This window comes from Phyllostomus discolor, chromosome 14, assembly GCF_004126475.2.
Source record: "Phyllostomus discolor isolate MPI-MPIP mPhyDis1 chromosome 14, mPhyDis1.pri.v3, whole genome shotgun sequence".
NCBI classification, from domain to species: domain Eukaryota; kingdom Metazoa; phylum Chordata; class Mammalia; order Chiroptera; family Phyllostomidae; genus Phyllostomus; species Phyllostomus discolor.
In genome coordinates, this window is record NC_040916.2 from 5,669,989 (window position 1) to 5,696,016 (window position 26,028).

Consider the following 26,028-nt stretch of genomic DNA (forward strand, 5'->3'; position numbering starts at 1 on the left):
ATAAGAAGGGCCTGCAATGTTGTAGTGGTGGCAGGAGGAATGAAACAGTGACAGATGTTAGGCATACCATGAAGGAGAAATCAGCATATGGCCACTTACTGGGGAGAAAATTAGAAGTCAGTGATTCCTTCTTTCCATTTTTTGCTAGTGTGCTGTTAAATAATTTGGGATAGCTGGTGAAACTGACGTCCTCACGTAGGTAGGTCCCTGGAACTAGATGGCCAAACCTTCCTCAGCCCCCAAATGGCTCCATGTAAGAGTTTAATATGTGCTTATTTTTAGAATTCTATGTGTAATCCCTGCATTTGGTGGACTTTGGGTCACCAATGAATGCCTGGGGTCTGAATCTGGATTCTCCACTACTATAGCTAATTTCACAGTGTCCTTTATAGTAGGTAGATTCAGCCCCCTCCTGCCTTTGGATTGTGGTTTTTGAAGAGCTCTTAAGGAAGTAATGAGGAACCATATTTAAAACCTCAGACATTCTTCTCTTTTGTTTTACCAGAATACTTTGGTTACCATGTCCTTGGGAAATGAGTCACTTTAAAAAACAAATGTGGCCTTGGCTGGGTGTGGCTTAGTGGAGTCAATGCCAGCCTGAGAACCAAAGCATCGCTGGTTTGATTCCCAGTCAGGGCACATGCCTGGGTTGCAGACCAGGTCTCCAGCTGGGGGTGTGTGCGAGACAACCAGTAGATGTATCTTTCACACATTGATGTTTTTCTCCCTCTCTTTCTCCCTCCCCCTCTCTCTAAAAATAAATAAGTAAAATCTTTTAAAGAAAAACATAAATGTGATAAGCCTTTGCTTTCGGCAGTATCCATTCTTTCATACAAGGCATATTTTAGTAGTTATTAGGTAGCCAACATCACACCAGACCTGGTGTGGGCTGCACATAAACATAAAATAATTTCTGTCTTCAAAATTTAAGCTTTGAGTTATGCTGCTACAAATGACAGCTAAGGTAATTCAGCCCTTCTGCTTCCTTGGAGCTTCTTTACCCCCAAAGGTATCTCCTGTTCTAGAAAAGACACTGAGGGCCAAGAAGCTGAGAAGAGCTTTTAATAGCCTTCTAGGGCTAGCAGGATAAAAATTGGAATTGAAGGCAAAAGAGTGGGAGCCCTGGTAAACTTCCTCAGGCTTTGGGACCCCACAGGGATACAGTTTAGAATGGTGAATTAGAAATAGACTTCAGTGGTCTACCTTTAAATCATCTTCATTTCTAATTGGATTACGGTGATCTAGAATAGTTACTGGTGAGAAGCAAATTTACATCATCTTTAGTGGAACATACTATGGTCCTAGGCCTAATATCTCTCTCTCTCTCTCTCTCTCATTCTTTTGTATATACAGTGCTTGTAGGAAAAACAACAGACTCGCTGACAACCCTGTAATGGTTATCAGACAAATTTTATATTTAGTATGTTTATGAAATCAAATAGTAATAACAACTGAAAACTATAGAAAAGAATCAAACAACTTAAAATGGATCAAAGATGTAAATGTAAGAGCTAAAACCCTTAAAAGAAAAAAACATAGGTATAAATCTTTGTGACCTTGGATTAGATAACAGTTTCTTAGATATGACATGAAAACACAAGCAACAAAAGAATACATAAATTGAACTTTGTCAAAATTGTAAACTTCTCTACTTCAAAGGACACTATTGAAAAATGAAAAGACAACCTATAGAATGAGAGAAAATATTTTCAAATCATTTATCTGATAAGGATCTAATGTCCAGAATATATAAAGAACTCTTATATTTTCGTAACAAAAGAAAAACAACCCAGTTAAAAAGAAAAAAACTTATACAAGTGGCCAAACACACACATGAAAAGACACTCAATGTTACTAGTCATTAGAGAATGGCGAGTTAAAATCACAACGAAATAGCATTTGCTACCCACTAGGACAGCTATAATTAGAAAAGAAAAACAAGAGAAGTGTTGGTAGAGAAATCAGAACCCTCATACAGTGCTGGTGGGATTGTAAAACAATGCAGATGCTCTGAAAACCAGTGCGGCGGTTCCTTAAAAACTTAGGCAACTTATGCAAAAACTTAAGCATAGAATTAATCACCCAACAAATTTCACTCCTAGAGCCATACCCGAGAGAATCAGAAATACGCTCACACAACAATTTTTACATAAATGTTTATGGCAGTGCTATTCATAGTAACCAAAAAGTGGAAACATCCAAATATTCATCAGCTGATGAATGGATAAACAAAGTGTGGCATAATCATACAATGAAGTGTTACTAAGCCATAAAAAGAAAGTACTAGTATATGTTACACCGTGGACAAACTTTGAAAACTGTATGCTAAGTGAAAGAAGTCAGATACATACTGTATGATTCTGTTTATAGCACATCTCCAAAATGGGTAATTCCACTGAAACAGAAAGCAGATTAGTGGTTGGAGTGACTACTAACATGTATGAGGTTTCTTTTTGGGTGATGAAATGTTCTGGAATTAGATAGTGGTAATTGTGGCACAACCTAGTGAATATACTAGAAACCCCTGAATTGTACACTTTAATATGGTGAATTATATAGGATGGGAATTTTATCTCCATATTAAAAGGAGAATCAAACAGGAAATTTAGTACTGAAATATATAGTAACTTTAATAAAGAGCTCAATGTGTAGATTAAGCATCTGATTAGGCAAAACTGAATAAAAAATTAATGAACTGAAAGGTAGGATTTTGGTACTCAGATTGTCCCAGATTTGGCCAGTGGGAGCTCCCTCAAGCTGGCTCCTGTGCCTGCCATTCTTTGAACACATTCTTACTTCTGGCACAAGATGGTCCAGGCTTACTCTCCCATTTACTCTTAGTAAAATGGGACCCAGCCATTTTGCTAAGGACCTCTTTTTCTTTTCAGTGAGGAGTGATAGTAAAACTGGAGAGCTTCAGACTAGGTGTGCTCATTGCCACTGAGGCATCATTGCTCATGTCTTTTCAGTAACAGAAAGGACATGACTAGGGAAATTTACATTTTTGATGAAGAGAGAGACAACCTATCAGATGCAGAATTCAAAACACTGGTAATCAGGATGGTCACAGAAACGGTTGAGTATGGTTGCAAAATAGAGGAAGACGTGAAGGCTATGCAAAGTGAAATAAAGGAAAATGTACAGGGGACCAACAGTGATAGGAAGGAAAATGGGACTCAAATCAATAGTTTGGACTAGAAGGAACAAATAAACATCCAACCAGAGCAGAATGAAGAAACAAGACTTCAAAAAAAATGAGGAGAGGCTTAGAACCTCCAGGATAACTTTAAACATTCCAACATCTGAATCATAGGGTTGCCAGAAGGAGAAGAGGAAGAACAAGAAATGGAAAACTTATTTGAAAACATAATGGAGAACTTCCCTATTCTGCCAAAGGAAACAGACTTCCAGGAAGTCCAGGAAGCTCAGAGAGTCCAGGAGAAGTTGTACCCAAGGAAGCACACACCAAGTCACATCATAATTCCATTACCCAAGATTAAAGATAAGGAGAGACTCTTAAAAGCAGCAAGAGAAAAGGAGACAGTTACAAACGAGTTCCCATAAGACCATCAGCTGATTTCTCAAAAGAAATCTTACAGGAAAGAAGGGGCTGGAAAGAAGTATTCCAAGTCATGAAAGGCAAGGACCTACATCCAAGATTGCTCTATGCAGCAATTTATCATTTAGAATGGAAGGCCAGATAAAGTACCTCCCAGATAAGATCAAGTTAAAGGAGTTCATCATTAAGGGGACTTATCTAAGAAAAAGATAAAAAATACAGACAGCAAAATGACAACAAACTCACAACTATCAACAACTGAACCTTAAAAAAAAACAAAAATGAACTAAGCAAACAACTAGAATAGGAACAGATTCACAGAAATAGAGATCATATAGAGGGTTATCAGCAGAGGGGTAGGGGGGAATGGGAAAAAAGGTACAGGGAATAAGAAGCATAAATGGTAGGTACAAAATAGACAGGGGGAGGTTAAGAATAGTACAGGAAATGGAGAGGCTAAAGAACTTTATGTGTGACCCATGGATGTGAGCTAAGTGGAGGAATGCTGGGGGGCGGGGAGTTACAAGGCAGAGGGGAATAAAGGGGAGAAAAAATGGGACAACTGTAATAGCATAATCAATAAAATATTCTAAAAAAAGAAATAGGATACTCACATAACTTCACATAATCTCTTCACAGGTTAGTTACTTAATGTAAAGGGGAAAATGGTAACTTTACAGCAGAGAAACTTGGAGGGCATGTCCAGGAGTTGGTGATCCAAGTTAACATCACCAGTATGGAGACAAGTCACTGTGGCCTGCTACCTGATAAGATCAATGAGAAGAACACAGCATCACTTCTGGGATATTCCTACCACCTATCCATGACCTGAATCAAAGGAAATATCAGACAAACCGAAATAGAGCGACACTACAAAATAACTGGCCCGGACTCTTCAAAATGTCCACGTTGAGAGGACGAAGAGAGACTAAGACTGATCCGGATGAAGGAGGGCTGAAGAGACATGACAGCTGAAAGGTGGCAGGTGATCTTGGATTGGACCTGAACCTGAGAAACTGTTACTACAAGGACAAGCAGAACAGTGGCTTAAGTCTGAATAAAGTCTGTGGGTTGGGAAAAAAAATCTAATGTTGGGGTTTTAAGCATACAGGGATGGGCAAATGCAGGTTTAGAGTAATTCTTATGGGAAAGTACAAATTAATATATAATAATACAAGAATGAACTCTGTTTCCCATTGTCACAACTGTAAACCTACTTTTGTCCACCCCTGTATATAAAATTAATGTAAATGGCAACAACAGAATCTGTGTCTAGATGGGATTCGGAAAATAGGTCTAACAGTGTTGTCCAGACAGTGGTAAAGAGCACAATTTATATTTGACTTGGGCAAGTCAAGGATATATACGTTGTACTTTAAGGTTATCACTAGACACATGGTATCTCCAAACAGTGTACGAGAAGGGGGACTGCAGGGGTGTGGAGCTGCGCAGCGGCTTCGGGGAGTTGGCGGTGGAGGAGAGTCAGACTGACGAAGGAAAGGGGTAGCACGGGAGGTAATTTTGGTGGATGATGGAACTGTTCTGTGTCTTCATTACGGTGGTGGTTGCAGACTCTGTATCTAAACGTTTAGAATGTGCTAAAAGAATGACTTTCACTGAATGTTTTTAAAGTGGAAGGAAAAAGGGTAAAAATTAGAGGGAAGGGGACTGTAGAGACAGGTAGAACAAATAGCATATAGCCTGTGGATGGATTTAAACCTAAATTTATCAGTAATGACAAGTGTGAATGGGGTCATGTAAAATTAGAAAACAGATTATCAGACAGATTTTAAATAAACAAAAGTGAAGTGTACGTTGCTTATACGAGAAGAGACACACCTTGAATATAAGGATATAGAAGCATTCAAATCAAAAGGATGGAAAGAGAGCTCGGATAAAATCAGACCAAGTAGATTTTAATGCAAAAAGTATCATTTGAGATAAAGAGGGACATGTCATAATAATTAAAGATTTGGGTTACCAGGAAGAGGTATATACTTAATAACAAAATTCTAAAGTATGTAAATTAAAGATGGGCAGAATTAAAAGGAGAAATAGACAATCATCAACCCCACTGGGAGATGTACTATACCCACTTTAGTGGATGATTAAACAACTAGACAAAAAGATGATCAGTTTGCCTAAATAACATACCTGGGCACTGTGCCCAACAACTGCAGCCAGATACACATCCTTTTCAAGTGTACCTGAAGCATTTATAAAGGCCGAATTGAAGAGGAAACATTGACGCTCTTGGGTGGGAAATGAGAGCTGGAGATTGGAAATCACCAGTTCCAAACTGAACGTTTTCCTTCCCACACTTCAGTGATTTTTCACTGGGGATGAAGTGCTAGCAAGAGGGGAAGGTGCCTTTCTCCAAGGATATAGATTTTTCTTAACTGTATGTGGACCTTGACTGATGGGAGGGGCTGCACACTGCACATGTGGACAGTAGTGTGGACAAGGACAGAAGGCTACAGACCACCACGGTAGCTGAAGAAAGCTCCCCGGACTCAGCTCTCCACCCCAGCCCCAGAGCAATGCATTCTAATTCTCTGCCAGTGAAGAACTCCACCCAGTCTCCTAGAGTGGGCTTTACGCTCCTCTTGGGTCCAACTCGGGCACCTGGAGTGTCAAGAATATGCTCTCTCCATCACTGAACCTTCTGGGAGCTCTTTTTCTTCCTTGACAGTGCGATCCTAAAGCTACTGCAAAAGTAGTACTAAAACTACACAGATCCTTCAATGAATTGACTTTGCTGCTGGGTTCCTCTTTCTTAAAGTATTTAATCAGCAATTTCCCCAGTGCCCTCGGCATTTCCGGACCAGTGCTGCTGACTCTAACTTTCTCCCAGGCCACCCTCCTGTCTGTGTTCATGCTGCCAACTTTCAGATGAGCTCTTTTAACTCCTGTTCTTCCATTCTCCTCCCAGCCATCTGGGAGCCACACAGGCATTCTTCTCATCCCCAGCTCCTGGTATTTTTTATTGTAGGAAGGCATATGCTTGCAAGAACCTTATCATCTGGCTCTATTTTTTTTTCCTTCTTGCCTAGTTTCAAACCATTGATTGTTTTTCCTCCAGAGTTCATTTTACAACTGCTGAGAGATTTGTGCTCTCATGTTGCCTGTTTGCCTTTGTGTCTTTCGTCTTCTGTGCCCCGGTCTACCCAGTGCCACAGTCATTTAGACACCATTTCTATGCCTTTAGTGTGCTGCCTGGGAGATGGGTGAGCACTCATCCTCAATATAACCTCAAGAAATGCTTGGGCACGAGAGATCAGGACCTGAAGATATTATTACACTCCCATTGAAAAATTATCCAAAAGAGTTAGAGAGAGAAATTAGCCAAGAAAAGGATCACAGAGACTGGAAAAAAAAAAAAGGAGAGACGGGGGGGAAAAAAAACCCATGTTTTCAACAGAGCAGATCAGTCCCCCAGGACTCATCCTTTTGAGCGACCAAGAATTAGCCAATCTATCAGATGCGCAGTTCAAAACACTGGTGATCAGAAAGCTCACGGAACTGGTTGATTTTGGGCGCAATTTAGATGAAAGAATGCAGATTACCATAAAACAGATGCAGGAAGACACGCGGAGGAGAGCCAACAGTGAAAGGAAGGAATATGAGTCTCAAAACAATACAGTGGACCAGAAGGAAGATAGAATCAACCAAGCAGGAAGCATGATGAAATAAGAATTCAAAAATTGAGGAAAAGATTAAGAGCATCCAAGACACCTTTAAACGTTCCAATATCCGAATTATAGGGGTACCAGAATCGGAAGGGGAAAAAGCAACAGATTGAGCACATATTTGAACAAATAATAAAGGAGAACTTCCCCAATCTGGCAAAGGGAACAGTCTTCCAAGAAATCCAAGAAGCTCAGAGAGCCCCAAAGAAGTTGGACCCAAGAAGAAACACACCAAGGCACATCATAATTACATTAGCCAAGGTAAAAACGAAGGAGAGAATCCTAGAAGCAGCAAGAGGTAAGGGGACAGTCACCTACAAAGGAGTTCCCATCAGATTGTCAGCTGATTTCTCCAAAGAGACCTTACAGGCAAGAAGGGGCTGGAAAGAAATATTCCAAGTCATGAAAGACAAGGACCTACATCCCAGATTGCTCTATCCAGCAAAGCTCTCATTTAGAATGGAAGGGCGGATAAAGTGCTTCTCAGATAAGGTCAAGTTAAAGGAGTTCATCATCACCAAGCCCTTATTTTATGAAATGCTAAAGGGACTTATCTAAGAAAAGAAGATAAAGAAAAGACATGTATAGTAAAAGAACAGCAAACTCACAAATATTAACAACCACACCTAAAGCAAAACCAAAAGAAACTAAGTAAACAATTAGAACAGGAACAGAACCACAGAAATGGAGATCACGTGGAGGGTTAGCAGCAGGAGGGTGGGAGCAGGAGAGAGGGGGAAAAGGTATAGAGAATAAGTAGCATAGAATGTAGGTTGAAAATAGATAGGGGGAGGGCAAGAATAGTACGGGAAATGTAGAAACTAAAGAACTTATAAGTATGACACATGGACATGAACTAAAGGGGGAAATGTGGGTAGGAGGAGGGTACAGGGTGGAGGGGAGAGAAGGGGGGAAATGGGACAACTGTAATAGCATAATCAATAAAATATATTTAAAAATGTTAAAAAAAAAACAAAAAAAAAACTATACCTTGGGATAGTCTAGATGGCTGGAATATAAATTAAGTCTTTTTCGATAAACATGTTTAGAATTAGCAACTTAAAAAAAAAAAAAAAAAGAAAAGGATCACAGTAGTGAATTAAGAAATGAAACCTCAGACTTGATTGTCTCTCCTTTTAAGGGATGTTGTTTTCAACTTTCTTTCTTAGTATTAGAAATGGCCATTTCAGGAGATTGAAACAACCATGGTGGAACATTCAGATTGTTCAAGGATTATGTTTCAGACTGTCCCGTCTGTGGCCTTGGGAGAGCAGAGGGGCCTTCAGCTTTTTCCTGCTCCAGCCCAGCGGGACTCAGTCTTGTTCAAATTGCGTGTGACAAGTCTTGTCAAATTTCCCTGACAAGAGGCTCAGGTCAGGGCTAACAGAGTATGAGAGTCCACGGAAGGTAAGAGATGGATCCATGGGATTTGCTGTCATGCCAAAGAATGGCTTCTCTCCCACAGCCACTAGCATCATGGTGGTTATCAAGTCTGACTACTCATACATTCTAGAACTTCTGGTAAAACCTTGAGGAAATGGCTTTCAGAAACAAGTGTCTGAGCGGAGAAAGCTTGTGGATTTCATTAAACTTGGTAATGGGCAGTCTTTGTTTTCACTGACCTAGTCTGTAGGGAGCTCTCACCTCTAGGCATGCAAAGTATGAACTCAATTGAACCAAGGCCCCAGTTGTGCAGCTGAGAAGCATCTGTTCTGTTTAATCTACTTGGAGGGATGGCAAGTAATTCTATCTTCCCTATTTTCCTTCTGTACCTCCTCCCACCTACCCAATTTCCTCCTTTCTGTTAAATACCTACTGGTTTTGTTTGTTTTTGCTTCCGCCCCCCCTCAGGAAAATTACATATTTCTTACAGGGTGATTGTTACTTTGCCTGTTACTGAACTTGAGGAAGAGAATAGGTTGTGCAGCAGCAGGCATAAGGAAAACCAGATTCTTATTTTCTGAAGGTTGATGGAGCCCCTCCATCGGAGGGATTTAGCTGCAGTCCTGCATGGGCATTAGCTCCTGGTGACCTTCCCATGTGGTCATGAACATGTTTAAAGCAGCACTGCGTGGTGAAAAGAGCACTCCAGTGATATTGAAAGGTCTGGAGTCTAACATTAATAATGACTAACATTTACTGAGCATACTAGGTGCTAGATTCTGTTTTAAGCAGTTTACACAGATTACCTTTTTATTATCCTGTTTTATAGATGTGAAGCTGAGGACTAGAGTGGTTAAATAATTTACCCAGTCATACGATTGGGGAATGGAAGCAGGATTCAAATCCTGTTCTAGAGCCTCCATGTTTTACCCTCTTCCAATACTGCATGTGGTCCTAGACAGGGTTCAGGGGTGTCCAACCTACAGCCTGTGAGCTGCATGCAGCCCAGGATGGCTGTGACGGAGGCCCAACACAAAATCATAAGTTTATTTAAAAGCTTCTTTTTTGCTCATCAGTTTCCATTAGTGTTTGTGTATTTAATGTGGCCCAAGACAACGCTTCTCCCAGTGTGGCCCAGAGACGCCAAAAGGTTGAACACCCCTGATACGAAATAGCTATGTGACCCTAGACAAGTCATGTCACCATTTTAGGCTCATCTGTGAACTCTGACCTGAGGCGAGTTCATGTGAATAACTTCCGATGGAGTTTTCGCTTTTAATAATGTATATAAGAAAACACTGCTATATTGTTCTATTCTTGTTGATATGTGAAAGCTCAGTGTCTACTAAAAAGGAATCGAATTGATTCAACAATTAATTATTTTGTGGCTGCTATGTATTCAGCAATAGTCTAGGTGCATGGAAAACAGAAAGATGCTTTAAAAGTTATAGTCCCTCTTTTATTTGTTTTGTTTAGATGGCTTCCTATTTTACTAGCTTTGGAATTTGCTTTCCTTTTTCCTTTCTTTTCTTTCTTTCTTTTTTTTTTTAGTAAGTTCTTCAGATAATTAAACAGGAATCTAATTGTGAAACCAGTTATGTTTCAGAAGGCAGCTTCTGAGACAAGTATTGGATTTCAGACTGTGTCAGGGTTCTGACATTTTCTTTAAAAATATGACTTGTCACAGGGAGAGTTGAACTACACCCATCCCTTTGTTTTTTAAAGATTTCATTTATTTATTTTTAGAGAGAGAGGAAAGGAAGAGAAAGAGGGGAGAGAAACATGTGTGAGATTAATCAGTTACCTCCCACACACCCCCCGGCTGGGGACCTGGCCAGCAACCCAGTGTTGTACCGTGACTGGGAATTGAACCTGTGACCTTCCAGTTTAGAGACCAGCGCTCAGTCCACTGAGCCACACCAGCCAGGGCACCTGTTCCCTTTTGAGTAAAGGAGTTACAGGTGAGATTAACTTTCATGGTGCTGACAAGCTCAAGGCATTCTATAAAAATGAAATGTGACTGCTTTTATACAAGGCAGTATCATTATAACCTGAAATATCTATTAGTAACTTAGAAAGGCAAATTCAAAGAAAAAAGATTTGCTATGTAATAGCTAGATTTTTTTTAAATCAGATTTTGTTTCTGGCAAGCTAGACTGTGGAAACCTCTTGGCAGAAATAGAAAAAATTGATTTTTGGACTGGAAAACTAACTTAAGAAATTCCATTTCTGGTAATGACTGAGGTTGGAAGAGTTGTATCCTCAGACATCAGATTAATATCCATCTTTCTCAGTAGATTGTAAACTTTTAAACTGTTTTGTATACTGCTATATTTCTAGTCAAACCACAAGTGCTTGACACAACAGATGTTCTGTTTGCCAACAAACTCTTTACTGCTCGCTCCTTAAAATCCAGCATTTCCCCCCTGCCAAGATCTAGTGATGAACCTACCTCTGTCACCTTGAAAGGGCATGTCATTTAGCACCTGTCTTGGTTGGTGGGCTCCAGTCCTTAGCCCATTATTTTCTTTATGAATTCCACAATTATAGTGTACCAGTGTTTTTAGACATATGTATGACTTATTAATTAATTGTAGGTGAACTTGGTGAGTTATGATTAACAAAAAAATAGAAAAGAAAAGGATAGGAAATATCAGAATGCACTGCACATAATAAGTACTACTGTAAACGTATTACACTGGATTGCAGTTTTAAAAAGGTATCTTTTGAAATCCTGCTCTATTAAAAAGCAAAAACACTTCAGGTATCCCTCTTGTGGCAGCTCTCAGCCTACGTCTCTATAAAAAGTTTGCAGTTCAGTATATTTGTATTTTATACTACTTTGGGCTTCCAGGTTATAAAGCCATAACTGTGGCACAGCTTTCCTAGAACCATCATCATGTGGTATCTTAATCAGGGAGTGAAGGCTGCATAGAGAGTCCTTCTACACATACACAAGGAGTGCGGCCAGGGGGAAATCCAGAAGGCCTTCCTGGGCTCTGAGCTCTAGGATCACGACCCACTACCCATGACGGTCACTCTGTACCACCTGTTTTGATGCACTGAGTTGGGTTGGGGAGAGGACAGTGCCCACCATCACCTAGCACTGGCCCTGGTACCAAACAGCTGCTCCTTTTACCCCTGCCCTCCCCACCAAAGCAGTTCAGGCAAATCTCCAGCTCATGAAACTTGGCCTCTTTGAAGTGTTAGTGAGTTGCCCCTGAAGTAGAGGGTCACTCTGCATCTGCGGTGCTTCAGCTGCCAGAGGTTCATGTGGGGCTTATGTCCCTTCCCTCTGAAATCTATAAAATGTAAATTCAGTTTCAAACTTTTTTTTTTTAACAGTTGGTCTCAGAAGTGTCTTTGGATTGGGGAAGGTATACTAGCACTGATGGAAGGAGATCTCTGCCCTTGACTTTTTTTTTTTTTTTTTTGAAAACTGCTGACACGGGCTCATCGACAGAGAACTAAATGACCCTGGTTCTACCTGCTGACAGACTCGGCCTTGGGACTGGGCTGAAATTAGCTCTCACCACATGGCAGAGACGTGCCTTCCTCTTGTTTTTCTCTTTCATACAAATAGGGAGTACTATTGTGCCTGTAGAATAATACAGCTTTGTAGTATCTCCCTGATGAGGATTGGTTTTAAAGCCTTTCTATAATCAGTGTTCTTTGGGAAATGCTAATAGACGAACCCATCCAAGCTCAGGAAGTGTAGTGAGGCTAAGATGAGTGACCAGCCTAGTGTCCCGGCAGCCCAGACCATGTAGCCTCATGTTTCCTTCCATTTTTTCTGCTCTGTCCTTTCGGTGAGTGAGAAGGCTTTGCAACGTTAGCCTTGCGGAAGTGAGGCTGAGCAATTCAGTTCTGTTGTGCTATGCTGTTATCTGTTGGAAAAGGAGGATTCCCTACCATTTTGTAAGCACACAGCTGGCAGGAGCTGTTGCAATCCCACTGCCTTCAGATCAGCCCCACCGCAGCAGCAGGCAGAGTGGGGGCCCCTGTGAAACACACTCTGGCCAGAGGGTTGTGGTGAGTTTCAGGATAAAAGATCCCTGCCTGAGCACACCGTTGCACTTCCTATCCCATAGGACCAGCTTTGTTAATTGTGTCACATCTCTTTTCTAAATTTAGGCATCTTTTTTTTTCAAGCAAAGATTACTATGCAAACATTTAAGAGAAAAACCTCGCCCAAAGTAATTTTTTCCCTCAACTTCTAGTTGGTTTCCTGCAATGTTTAGATGACTCATTCTCTTCCAAGAAATTTTAAAGAAGAGATGCGGGCTGTGTGATAGCACACAAAGACTGCTCTGTAAATTCTCCTTCTTTCCTGCCTAGAAACCCCTTGCTTTTTCAATAGAGAAGGGAAAGGCTCTACGGTCTTCGGTCATGTACATGGTCTCAGCAGGTTTTGTTGTTCCGAGGAATAAATGTCCTCCTTGTCTTTGGGTGGGGTCCCCTCATAGTTCCTCAGTTCTGACAACTCCGCCACAGCAGCCAGCACAGAAGCCCTTCCTGGGACACTGGGGCCATGCTTGCCACCAAAGGCACACAGTTAAGGTTTCTGAAATAGAAAATGGACGGCCGTTTTCATCTGTGAAAGGAGAAGTGCTGGCTGTTTCCTGCCTCTCTGTGAGTCAGAATTGCTCTGGATTGCTGGGGGCTTGCTGGCGGCTTTATCGGACACTTTAACTGTGCTAGCTACACATGTGTCCCTGGCCCAGCCCTCAGCCAGAGGGGAGCCTGAAGTCAGGATCCCCTTCAGCAGCCTGTTCAAATAAACAGGGATAATAGTTGAGCTGGTCCTTTTCCAGCTAATCAGTAGTACATGAAAGGAAACATCTGCCTGGGCTTAATTGCTGTTTTATTGGTTATGTTTTTTCTCCCCACCCCATCCCCTCCTCTGGGGGCTGAGTTATTTATGCCATGGGTAAGCAACAAGGTAGAGGACTGGGAGCTTTCTCCTGTAATCTCGGCCATTTAATAAGGAGGTGGTAAGGGAGGGTGGGAGACTGGCAGGAGGAGTTGGTCCAGAGGTAGGAGGGCAGGGCGCTTGCAAGTGATAATCATGATTACTTCCTGGCCTTGTTGCTGACTCTGGGGCTGGTCGGTCAGTCATTTTGCCTCCCTTCACCTCCTTGGAACCTCTGCTGCTTCAGTGGAGCTTCAGCTGTCCTTGCGGTGGAAAGGAGAGGCTGGTATGTGAGCTCCTAGATCAGATGTGTCAAACTCATTTTCACCGGGGGCCACATCAGCCTCGAGGTTGCCTTCAAAGGGCTGAAGGTAATTTTAGGGCTGTATAAATGTAACTACTTCTTTAACAGTTAATGGAGAGCTCGGTGCTGTCACCGGGTAGAAACAAGGTGGAGGGGCAGACTTGGCCTGAGGACCTTGTGTTTGCCACCTGTGGTCCAAATAAAACTCATTTCCTCTTGTGGCTTCTTCCAAAGGTTGAGGGGCATTGGAAATGGTAAATTGAAGGTTGGCCAGATAACCCCCGAAGCCATCCATTTTATAGAGCACCTTGGTCCCTGATTATTTTCCACTCTAGGGAGTGAAACCGACCAGCCATATCCTTAAGTGGGTGATGTTTGAATCTAACACAGACGCAAGAAGCCAGACAAAAGATCATAAAGAATCATTGAATGGCAGAGGTTGGAAAAGACCTTAAAGAATGTTTACGCCAAAGACTTTTATTTTATGGAAAGGAAAACACAGGCTTAGAGAGATGAACCGAGTTGTCCGAAGTTACTTCTTGATGGTGAAGGAACTGGAATAGAAGACTTGTGATTGCTAATTCAGGGCCCCTTCCACCCTTTTCCACACTACCAGGGTTACAAATTCATGTCAACTCAGCAGAAATCACATGTTATTTCATACTTGATTCCATAATGGAAAAGTGGCAGAGTATAAACAAAAAATGAAAATGACCGATAAAAATTTTTTTTAAAATTTCAAGCTTGCCCTGGACGGTGTAGCTCAGTGGATTGAGCAGCCGGGTCCCCAGTTGGGGGTGTGCGAGAGGCATCCAATTGATGTTTCTCTCACACTTTTCTCCTCCTACTCCTCTCTAAAATAAATAAATAAAATATTTTTAAAATTTTTAGAAGTTGAGGTCCACTAGAACCAAAGGACTGCAAATTACAGTAGGATACCATATCAAATTGTCAAGATCAAAAAGTGAAATAGCATTCTTAAAAGTTTCTGGTGGTATTTTAAATGTACAGTGGTTGTTCAAGGGCAATTTAATGATATAAGTAAATAGTCTTTGGCTCAACAGTGTTACTTCTAGGAGAAAATAATGAAAGGTATGCATAGATTATATACACAAGTGATTTAATTACAGCTTGTTCTATCAAAAATATTTGCAAACAAAGTGAACATCCCAGAATAGGAGCTATGTCAATATAATCTATTGTGATGTTATAGAAGAGAAGAATGTGTAAGGAAATGTTTACAACATGTATTTAAGTGATAAGTTATATGTGTATAATGTAATCCCAATCTCATGAAAATCACAGAAGATTAGAAAAATATGTAACAAAGTCTAGAGTGGTGATTTCTTAGTGGGGGTTACTTTTTCTTTTTCTTTTTTTTTTTTTTTTTTAGGTTTTTTTAACTGTTTTATGTATTACAATAAACTTATTCCTTTTGTAGTCAGAAAAAAGTATTCTTAAAGTCATACATTTTGAAAACAGCAAGATCTTCAGTGATTGTGTGTCTGACATGCAAGACCTTTATTTGCCAGGGAACTGAGCAGTGCCCGGAGTAGTGTTATGCCTTCTGGTAAGAAGGCGGTGGTATCTGATTTTTACTAGAAAAGAACTAAAAGGAGCTGGTAGAAGATAAAATGAAGGCTCCCTTCTCAGAGGCCCAGTAATGCCAATCAGTTTAATTTCCTGCTCTTTGGGGCGTGGCATAAAACACTCATATAGAAGGCAAGGGCTCTTCCTTCTGTGCCCTCATTCTTCTCGATTTCGACTGTTCTGTCTGGTGCAGTTAGATGCCAGTTCTGAGTGACAAGCAGCAAAGAACCTGAGAGCCACCACTGCTCAGGATTAACCAGTTGGCAACCCCTTAACATGTATTATTAGCATGAGTAACATCGTAGCTCATCGCACAACCAGTCTACATTGGGGTACCACTGCCCTTGGTGTTGGGGTTGAGATAGAGCAAGAAAGGGGCCTAATTTCTTCTTGCTTGAAGGTTCCTTTTTAGTTGGGCATTTTGAAGTCCTTGGGGTTTTTTTTTAAGATTTTATTTATTTATTTTTAGAGAGAAGGGGAGGGAGGGAGAAAGAGGGGGAGTGAAATATGAATGTGTACTCACACCCCATACTGGGGGGACGTGGCCTGCAACCCAGGCATGTGCCCTGATTGGAAATTGAACCAGCGACGCTTTGGTTCACAGACGCGTGCTCAGTCCACTGAGCTACACCAGCCAGGGCCTGAAGTCTTTGGATGCTTATATACTTCTTCTGATCTCATCCTATTTTATACCTTACTTTCCTCCACAGTTCTCAGAGTCTCCAAGAAAACTTGTTCCACCTAACAACAGTTACTAAGTAGGATTGTGGCTTTCGGCCCTGTTCTTTGGGGACTAATTGAGAAATCAAGACTAGACCCATTTTTCCTCCACAACGATTGCCTTTGCTAGGCTATAGAAGGGGCAACATTTCATTTTATTAAAATTCTTTGAGTAATCTGACCATAATTGGGTCTGATCGGAGTGGTTATCTGATTTGCTAGATTAAATAGTGGGCCTTAATTGAGTCTGTGTTATTTGTAGAGCCAGTGCTGCTTTTGCCTCTGTTGCCCCCTCCTTCCTCCTTCTGTTTCCCAATTAACCTTCATTCCTCTTTTGTTGCAGAGTAAAGAAGTCGGCCAGCAGCTCCAAGATGATTTGATGAAGGTCCTGAATGAGCTCTACTCGGTAAATCAGATGGGTTGTCTGGCTCTTTAACAAGCAGAGGGAAGGAGCATTTGGCAGTCTGTGGCCATAGTCACGTCAGCAACAGAACTGAGCCGAGGTTGAGGACAGTGCATGGTCCCCTTTGAGGGTGCCTCCACCCATCTCTTTTTACACACCCATTTTCAAACCAGAATGAGCCAAAAACCTTTCTCAAAAAAAGATCCCTTTCAACTGTGGCTGCTAGAGACCTAGAGACCAGCCGAGCCTTAGGTCACCAGCACAACCGATCCCATTCGGCGCCAACCAGGGACCCCAAACCTAACGGCAAGGAACACAGCCTGCCTTGCACGATTAATATGTGTGTGCTGGAAAGGTTTGTGGTTCAAGGTTTTACATCAGTTCTTGGATTGATCTACCTGTTTGAGACTGGAGTGAGTGCTCTAGAGGGAAGCATAGAGTCCTAAATGCCCGTAATATGAGGGACCAGTTCAAGTAGAGAGAGCTTTCCATCAACTCCCTGGGCTTTCATAAAGGCCAAACCTTAGTGAAAGGGCAGGTTTGGGGCTTGGAGAAAAAAAAACAGTTCTGAAAGAACTGGCACTTCAAGCACATGATGCCTGTGGCTGATGAGTGTTTCTTCATGCACAAAGAGGTGGTGGTGGGTGTTCTTTCCCCAGCCATGTTTCATTAATTATAATTAAAACACACATGCACACCAAAGAAATTCCTATTTCAGTTGTGCAGCTAAAGCCTCCCAGGGCCTCTTGGCTAGCGGAGCTGTGCCAGACCTTTGTGTCATTCTCCAGGGTTACCCCATCCTGTTTTGGAGGTGAAATTGATTTCCTGTGTTTACTTGCTTATTTCCTCCCTTCCTTCCTTTTTCCCTTCTTTCTTTTTTTTTTTTCTCTCTAAATTCACAGGAAGACAGTCAGTGGTCACATGCATCACAGGCATTTGGGATCAGAGAATTGCATGTTCTTGACCAAAAGTCTAGGTGTGGCCATTTTGTCATGGCAACTGTTAAACAAGTAAATAGGGTAGTCATCAGACTTGTCTCCAGTGACGCTTAGTGTGTTTGGAATTTCTGCTCTGTGACTCTTCTGCTCTAAAGCCAAGTAGATAGAGAGTACCCTTTGGTTTCCTTGCCAGGTTTTCATTTCTCTCAAATGAAGTTAAGGCTTGTTAGAAGTCGAAGCACATTGACTTGGACCATTTTCAGACTGCATGAGTTTCCTGAACCCCTTGTCTTTTTAACGCTGTACTTCTGTTCTTTATTTTTAGAGCATCTTCTAGGCACCAAACAGAGCTATTATTACTCCTTTCTCCTGCAAAGGATCACTAAGATAGAAATGGCACATGTAGTCATTGTATGAGTCCTTCTGCTTTCCTGTAAACATCTTGGGCTTCTGCTATTTGCTGTTTCTGGGGAGGAGTAGGTTGGATAACCAGCAAACCCCAAACTAACTCAAACCCAGCATGCCACATTCTGCAGTTGCAGCAGAGGAGGAGTGGTATCGAGGGATCTGTTAGCATTAGCCAGAGTCCTAGATCTCCTTGTCTGCTAAGATTAAAAATAATAATAAGCCAAGGGTATAATTTGGTGTAGAGTGAGGAGGAAAACCCTGGCACTTGCTCTGTTGGGCACTGTACAGCCACAGACAATGCAGGCGTGCAAACTGAGAGTTGGCTGTATGTGGTATCCCCTGCCATCAGGTGAATTGACGTACACTCTTATAACCTGTCTGAGGCCAAAATAAAATTTGATATTTTCTTGTAGTGGGCAGTAGGAAGGGAAAAAAGAGGGGACACTGGAAAGTTCCAGGGAAGGCAGTGATCAGAGCTGGGGTGGGGGATGCTGGAGACAAGAATGTGACTGAAATCCTATAATGCACAGGACAGCCTTCCACAACAGAAAATTATGTGCCTGAAATGTCAGCAGTACCAAGATTGAAAAACCCTGGTCTATGACTCGCACCTCCTGAATTAGACAGGCCAGATTCTCTCCAGTCTACCACTAGCTACATGGTCTTGGGGACACTCTGTGACCCAGGTCTCCACCTGCCATGTGCTGGTGTCTCCGTGTCCTGGCGATGGGGGTTGGGGGTCACCTTCCTGAAATGTCAGACTACACTTAAGGTCAGATGATTTTGCAGATTCTGTAGGCCACTAGAACGTTCAGAGAGTAGAATCATGAGTTGTTTCTTCTTTGAGGGTGACATAAGCACAGGACTGTATGAATAAGCACCATGGCTTTAGAGGGACCAACTATTCCTGTTTGCCTAGGACAAAGGGCTTCCTAGGAATGAGACTTTTCAATGCAGAACCCTGGAAAGTCCAGGGTAAACCAGGCCCATGGCCCATTGGTCACCCTACATGGGACAGTGGTTTCATCAAGTAGGAACTTGGGACCACTGTATGCTGGATTTGGGAAGCTACTTGCTGTGTTCTCCTCTCTCTCTCTCCTCTCTCTCTCCCCTTCCTCACCTCTCTCTCCTCTCTCTCTCTCTCTCTCTGTGTGTGTGTGTGTGTGTGTGTGGAAAGAAGGGAACATGGGAGGGCTTCTTATAAAGAGCTTTCCCCTTATCTGCTCTTCCAGAAGCCATGTGAGGGTCTCTCATTTCAGTGACTGTAGGCAACAAAAGTTTTTTGTGGGCATGAGATAAAGGAAATCAAGGTTATAAGGAACCACCATATTTAGCGTTTTTCTTACCTTGCCTCTAATACCCGTAAGTACTTCTTTTGGCAAGGCTGATTGCCGAGGGGTTGATCATTTAAGTACTTTTGAATCTTCACGAGCCAAAAACAGGGCCCAGGTGTTCCCAGATAAACATACCTTTAGTAAAGAGGCCTGGACTCCCTGAGTGGCCAGCTGCTCCTCTATACTTTCCTCTTTTCTGCCTGAAAGGCCTTTGGTTTCCCTGATTTGGCCTCTGTGTGAGGGGCTGCTTCCCACAGCTGCTGCTCAGAGCGCGATCTCAGTGAGCGTTCCCCACGTGTCCCCACCCCACCCCCCCATAATAAATGAGCTGGCTAGTTTGTAGGCTATGGCATACATAAGTGGTTTTCATGTTCTGACTGATGATCCAAGAATGCCTTTGAAGTCAGAGCTCCCTGCTTCCCAAAGAACTCTGGAATTCTCTGCCTCAGTTGTACTCAGGAGCTGTATCTGGAAAGGGCAGGGAAGCCCCCCTCCCTCCCCAGGAAGGAGTATATGTGGGGCCACTAATGCCACATGGATTGGATGAATAGGAAGAGCTGAGGGAAGCCCTAAAATTGAGAAAGAAGGAAGAGGTGTTGGGACTTGGAGGGTATTGGTGCCCCACAAGTTTTACGCTTCTAAGTATTCCTCCTGATTACAGCCTTCTTGATTTGGTGCAGCAGCTGTCTGCTAGGGAGCCATGGCTGGTATTTAGCACCTGCTCCCTTGAAACAATGTCAGTCTGATAGTCCCCAACTCTGTTTGCTTGTGTCCGCAGCACTGGGCACTAAGGATGCAAAGACAAATAAGAGATGTCCCCGAACTCAAGGCATTTAGTTTTCATAGAAGAGACAGAAAAAAAAATAATAAAGCTGGAAGTGAAATATATAAGACATGTCTGCACAGAGGAGGGATGTGAAGTCAGACTCCCTGAAGAGATTCTTGAATTGGATCTTAATTGCCAAGAACTCTTTTTTTGTTCCCTTTTTGTTGCATCCTGTTCTTGTTTCATGATGCATTGTTTTCATTTCTCATTGATCTCTCTAGGGATATTATTGATGGATTGTTATCGAAGTTTTTTTCTTTCTGTGTACTTTCTGTTCTAAATTGGTTGTTTTGGTCTTTCATATTAGATATTTTCCCTAAATGTTTAATAATCTTTAGCTGCCTGCTTATATTTTAAAGTGAGGTACTGAAAAGCTGGTTGGAAGTTCTGGGTGGACCTGGCTTTTACTGCGGGGCAAGGGAGTCCCACCTGTGGCCCAGGATGGCTATGAATGCAGCCCAACACAAAACCATAAGTTTACTTAACACATTATGAGATTTTTTGTTGTTGTTTTCGCTAGTGTTCGTGTATTTAATGTGTAACCCAAGACAACCCTTCTTCTTCCAGTGTGGCCCAGAGACGCCAAAAGTTTGGACACTCATGCCAGGATGATCTGATGGGCCTGTGTTCTTGGGGAAGACCAGTATTTCTAGAGCTTTTGTCTTGGATCGTCAGATTCCCCAGATAAGGCTCTCTATCTCCCACCTACGTTTGGGGGCCAAGTTATGAAGAGGCCTGGGCCATCTCAACATTCATTGCAGAATTTTCAGTTGATGCCCCTGGAACCCAAATTCAGTACTCGTATCCTCAGCTGAGCCTGCTGTCCTCGGTTTAGAGACGCTCCCTAAGAGTGTAAACCTCTAGTCTTCCACTACAGACGGCAGGGGAGGGGATCTGGGAGTCAGACTGTCCTTAGGCTTTTAGCAGTTTCTAGCTCCACCTTTATCCCACTGCCACCAATTCCCCTTTGGGCCTTTGTGCTCCTAGGCTCTCTCTACTTCTGGTTTAGGGCTCAGTAGGTCAGTTAGTACTTGCCTCCTGCTCTTCATCTTCCACTTTGGTTCTTTTTGTTTTTCTTAATTTACACAAAAAACAATAGTGATAAAAACTCCTGTTATTTTAGTGTAGCTTGGGGAGGGAACAGAGCTAAAGACGTGAATTCAGTATTATGATTTTCAAAGAAAAGTTAATTCCCTTTGTAGAACTAAGGGTTTAGATTCGAGTTTTTTTTCTAGTTCATATTTGCCTCACTATATCTATTTCCCCAAGCCCTATTTTGGCAATTGTTTTGTCATCCCATATTTGAGCGTCAGCCTTTGGACTCCTCAGTTCTCCCTTGAGTCGGAGGACAGAAGTTATGCTTCTCCATCTCCACAGAAGAGAGATTCGGTGTCATTGAGTCACTTGGGCGACACTGATTATAAAACCACCATTGTCTACATGACATACTTCCCAGCTCTGAAGATGAGAAGGAAACACAAAAGAAGTGGTGGTTTCCCTTAGGAATTTAGAGTTTTTAAGATGAGGTAGTGTTTTATTCTTTTACGAGAGTTCTTTAAGTTCTTTAGGGGAGAGGAACAATATAAATTGTTGGTTTTTATTTCTTCATGTGTTGTCTTGTTGCCACGAATCCTTTGAGTTCATTTTTGTCTCTCATGTTTAGTCATAGTGTTTCCTATTTATTTATTATGTATCTTCATGAATAGAAAACCACTTCCTTAGAAATCATTCACTTTTGACTCTGAATGCCTCGGTCACATTCAGGTGGAGAAAGAGAAAAGGGAGCCTCCTGTCTACCCTTCTTCACCCAGGATACCCGGTCCCTTTTCTCACTTCCTAGTCAGTCTGGAAACCTGGCGGGCCGTTTGAATTACCTAGAAAGGTTTTTAGTGCTCTCAGAATTAAATATCATTTCTCCTGTGTAGAAAATATACAGAGAAGGTCTTATACTTATGGGAAATTATGTCAGGTTCAAAATAAGGTGAAGTTGATATAAAACATTCTGTATCCAAAATGAGACATTATTTAAACTCGGATGTACTTTGGTTTTGTAATTGTCCCAATATTCTTTATTCCTTCATCTATCCCCAGCTGATTCTAAGGTATTAGTATACCCACAAAGTTCCTGTCACCCAGAATTTGTCAGCCTCGGCACCATGGACATTTTAGACCAAGTAATTCTTTGTTGGGTGGACTGTCCTGCACATAGGGTGTTCAGTGGCATCCTGGCTTCTACCTACTAGATGCCAGTAGCAAGCTTCAAGCTGTGACAATAAAAAATGTCTCCAGGCAGTACCAAATATCCCCTGGGGACCAAATTAGCCTTTATTTGAGGCCACTGATTTAACTCAAGTCTATAAATGAAACCAATCTTTCTTTCCAAGTCTCTCTTTTCTAAACTTAACCTTTCCTTCCAATGAATCCAGCTGTGGTTCCAAGCAGAGGGGAGACACTGGTGCTTAGTGGATGAGACTGTGGACTTTGTGGCCTGACAGACCTGGGTTTGAATCCTGAGTCTGCCATGAACTGGCTGGTGACCTTGGATATGATAATTCAGCTGTTCACATCTCAGTTTTCTCATCTTTAAAAGTAGAAATCATAACACGTCTTCCGTAGAGCTGTTGTGAGGATGTGCTCTCCTCTGTTGTGCAGTCCCCCACCTCCATGTGTACACACACACACACACACACACACACACACCCCAACTTCTGTATCCTGTAATTCTCCCTCAGAGAAATTTCATGGCATCAAAAGTGTCAGCGTTCTTGAACTTCAACTTGCTTAGTCTATTGCCAAGCATTTTTAATTCTCATACAGAAGCTAGAGGCTCCCTGTGTGGTAACAGAAAGTTCCATCAGGGAAGAGTATGCACCTTGTAGCTGGAAGTAGTATGTTTGGGAAGACTGGAGACAAATGCAAGTCCCAGGCTTCCTGGCCTCCTCATTACGAAAAGGGATGAGACTCCCAGATAATTGCTTTGGTAGAAAATGAGAAAATTGTATCCCTCTCCTTTTGTACTACTTTCTTCCTGTGACAGTTCCAGTCTCACTTGATGTGGATTTTATTCCTTCTCAGGCTCTTACCTGAATTATTGTGCAGGTTTACAGCTTTCACAGGGTTGTTGTCTAGATCACAGGATTGCTGTGACGATGAAATTTGAAAATGCAAGTGTGTGTGTGTGTGTGTGTGTGTGTGTGTGTGTGTGTGTGTAGCACTGGGCACAAAGCCAGGAGCATACGAAGTGCTCAGGAAGCAGTAGCTACCATTGCTATTGCTGCTGCTTTTCTGATTGCTGCGAGAGAGGGCGTTTGATCAGTACAAAGCAGACTAGTCGGGTCCCCAGGAAAGAGCCAGCGGAAAGAGCTTTTGGAGCCTTTCCCCTCTTCCCAGTTTTATATCTGAAAGGTCTGAAAAGTATAGGTTACTCCATAGGCTATGCTGCCCTCTTCAGGGTTTCTCACCAGGCTTTGTTCTGGGGTCTGAGTAGTGGTGTTGTTTCCTACCCAGTTGGCATTGTGAGATGACTAAGCAATAGAAATTATTCGGCCAATATAAAAGAGTAATGATTACAAATGTTAATAAATTCAAGTAAATGATACACGATGGACGACATGAAATCATTTTAGCAATAAGGCATGTTGGCTCAGTTCAAATCCTGCTTTCTGTGCTTTGGGGTGGTCTTTAAAATATGATGTTAAAGTTCACTTCAAACAGGAGTTTTTCCCTTCAGGGTATGAAGATACTGCTCCATGGGGAAGAGGTCCTGCTAAGCTTGTTAGTCTGTAAAGCAGAGAATTGACCCCACGGGCCTGACCCCTGGGGTGGGGGCGGATGGTGTCTTGCAGGTCATGAAGACATATCACATGTACAATGCCGACAGCATCAGTGCTCAGAGCAAGCTGAAAGAGGCAGAGAAGCAGGAGGAGAAGCAAATTGGCAAATCAGTAAAGCAGGAGGACCGGCAGACCCCACGCTCCCCCGACTCTTCATCCAACATTCGCATTGAGGAGAAGCATGTCCGGAGGAGCTCAGTGAAGAAGATTGAGAAGATGAAAGAGAAGGTGCGTGCGCGTGCTCTGGCGATGGTAGGGGGCAGGGAGGAACACTCTAGAAGTCAGGCCTAATAGGAATCACCCATTAGGTACAGAGGCAGAACAAGGAAACTCTAGCTTCTTTCCGTGACTGACGACCAAAAGTGAGTCCTTGCTGTCTGCCCCAGAGGGAACCCTAGGTGTTGGGAAGGACCTGGGCACGTGGGCTCCTGGTTTTTCACCTGTAGCAGATATAAACAAGTGCCAGTAGTCACCTTTCCCAAGCCTGGGAGGGGACTGTAGACCCAGGGTTTGGCTTCAGGTGTCAGGTGCTCAAGGACAGATGTAATGACACCTCCTTCAGGGTAGCCATGCAAGGATGGAGAAAGGTGTTTGCAGATAGAACCGAAGTGGGACATGCATCTAAAGTAGGGAGCCTCATTAACCTTTCCTGGATTGATCTACATTATGCCCTTGAATCTCATTAAACAGAATTAGAACCCAATTTAAGGAAGATGCGCATAGGGAGTAGCAGCACAATTGTGGTTCTTGAATGTACTGTACTTTCATCTTTTAGAGAACAGTCTCCTCTTTAAAAAAAATAAAAAAGGAAAATTGAACTTTTGTTCTCTTTTCAGCGCCAAGCCAAGTACACGGAGAATAAGCTGAAGGCCATTAAAGCCCGGAATGAGTACCTACTGGCTTTGGAGGCAACCAACGCATCAGTCTTCAAGTACTACATCCACGACCTGTCTGACCTTATTGATGTAAGTGCTTAAAGCTGGGGGCTCAGGGGTGCCTCTCTCCTGGTTTCAGAGATCTGGCCAGGCATTCCCCAGTTCTATTGCTCGGGCATCTCAGAGCATTTTGAGGACTTGCGAAGTCTCCATGATCCATCTGGGGGCTTACCATGGACCAGGTGCTGGGTGAAGCACTTCACACTTTATCTCCTTCAGTTTTCACTAAACTCCTGGGGGGAAGGCATTATTATCTCCATTTTTACGATTAAATTCACAAAGTTCAGATGACTTACCCAGACTCAGCCAATAAGTGACAGAGGCAAAAATTGTACCTAGGTCTGATTACTAACCCATGCTCTTAAGCACTGTGAAGTCTGTCTCCCTTAAATCAGCTGCTTGCACATAGACGTGAGGGGCAGGTAAAGAATTAGAATGCTATCCATACCTTACCTTTGTATGACTCAGCATTTCTCAGGATTATCTCATTTGATTGTCATATGGCCCTTTTGAATCAGTATCATTATCTTCAGTCTGGCAGGCAAGAATTCTATCACTGGAACACCCATGCGCTGATCTGTTTTCATTTTGTAGATAAGGAATGGAGGGGTCAAGAGGGTTACCTGCCCAAAGGTACACTGCAAATTAAGGTCCTAGTCAGGAAGGTAACCAGATGTCCCTGACACCTGGCCCATACCTCTTGATAAGTGGCACCAAGACGGTGAGAGAAGTAGAATAGTAGACGCATATTGGTTTGCATGGGGCAGGACAATGAGTAAGTTTTTTTACTTTGGCCTTATGGGTCAGCTTTGGCCTTATTTATTCTGCTGCTTCCCCTCAAACCCTATAGTGGTTGAGTGTTGCAATATCCCCCACCTGCAGGCTCCTGTCTGACCCAATTCCGAGTCAGTCCTGACTGAGGCTACTTAGGGATCATTAGAGTGAGGGGCCTGGAACCAGCTGACCTAGCACCAGCGTCCCAGTCTCCGGGGCCTCCAACAGACAGACGCTGGCTAACTAGTCTTCTGTCTGAGGCCTGATGTTTGCCTCTGGCTGTCAGCGGGCAGCTGCTGAGCTTTGCAAGCCTCTGGCCAGACCTCTCACACTTGCCTGCCTGCCTTGGTTTCTCCACAGAAAAACCTGCCACACTTCACAATATCGTGCGGAGTCCTGGTTTAAGATTTGCCTAACTAG

General features: G+C 42.6%; 1 protein-coding gene across 13 annotated transcripts in view; it reads left to right on the forward strand.

Annotated features, from left to right (window-relative positions):
* SRGAP2 (SLIT-ROBO Rho GTPase activating protein 2) overlaps nt 1–26,028 on the forward strand; it is a 244,862-nt gene that overhangs the window by 151,319 nt on the left and 67,515 nt on the right. For 12 of the 13 annotated variants that reach the window (XM_028530820.2, XM_036015602.1, XM_036015603.1 and 9 more), the window contains exons 5-7: nt 16,501–16,563; nt 23,912–24,127; nt 24,736–24,864. In XM_028530820.2, coding sequence (XP_028386621.1) covers nt 16,501–16,563; nt 23,912–24,127; nt 24,736–24,864 — 408 coding nt within the window. Of the gene's footprint in view, nt 1–11,346; nt 11,351–16,500; nt 16,564–23,911; nt 24,128–24,735; nt 24,865–26,028 lie in introns of those variants that run through there. The other variant, XM_036015605.1, reaches the window with a different exon arrangement.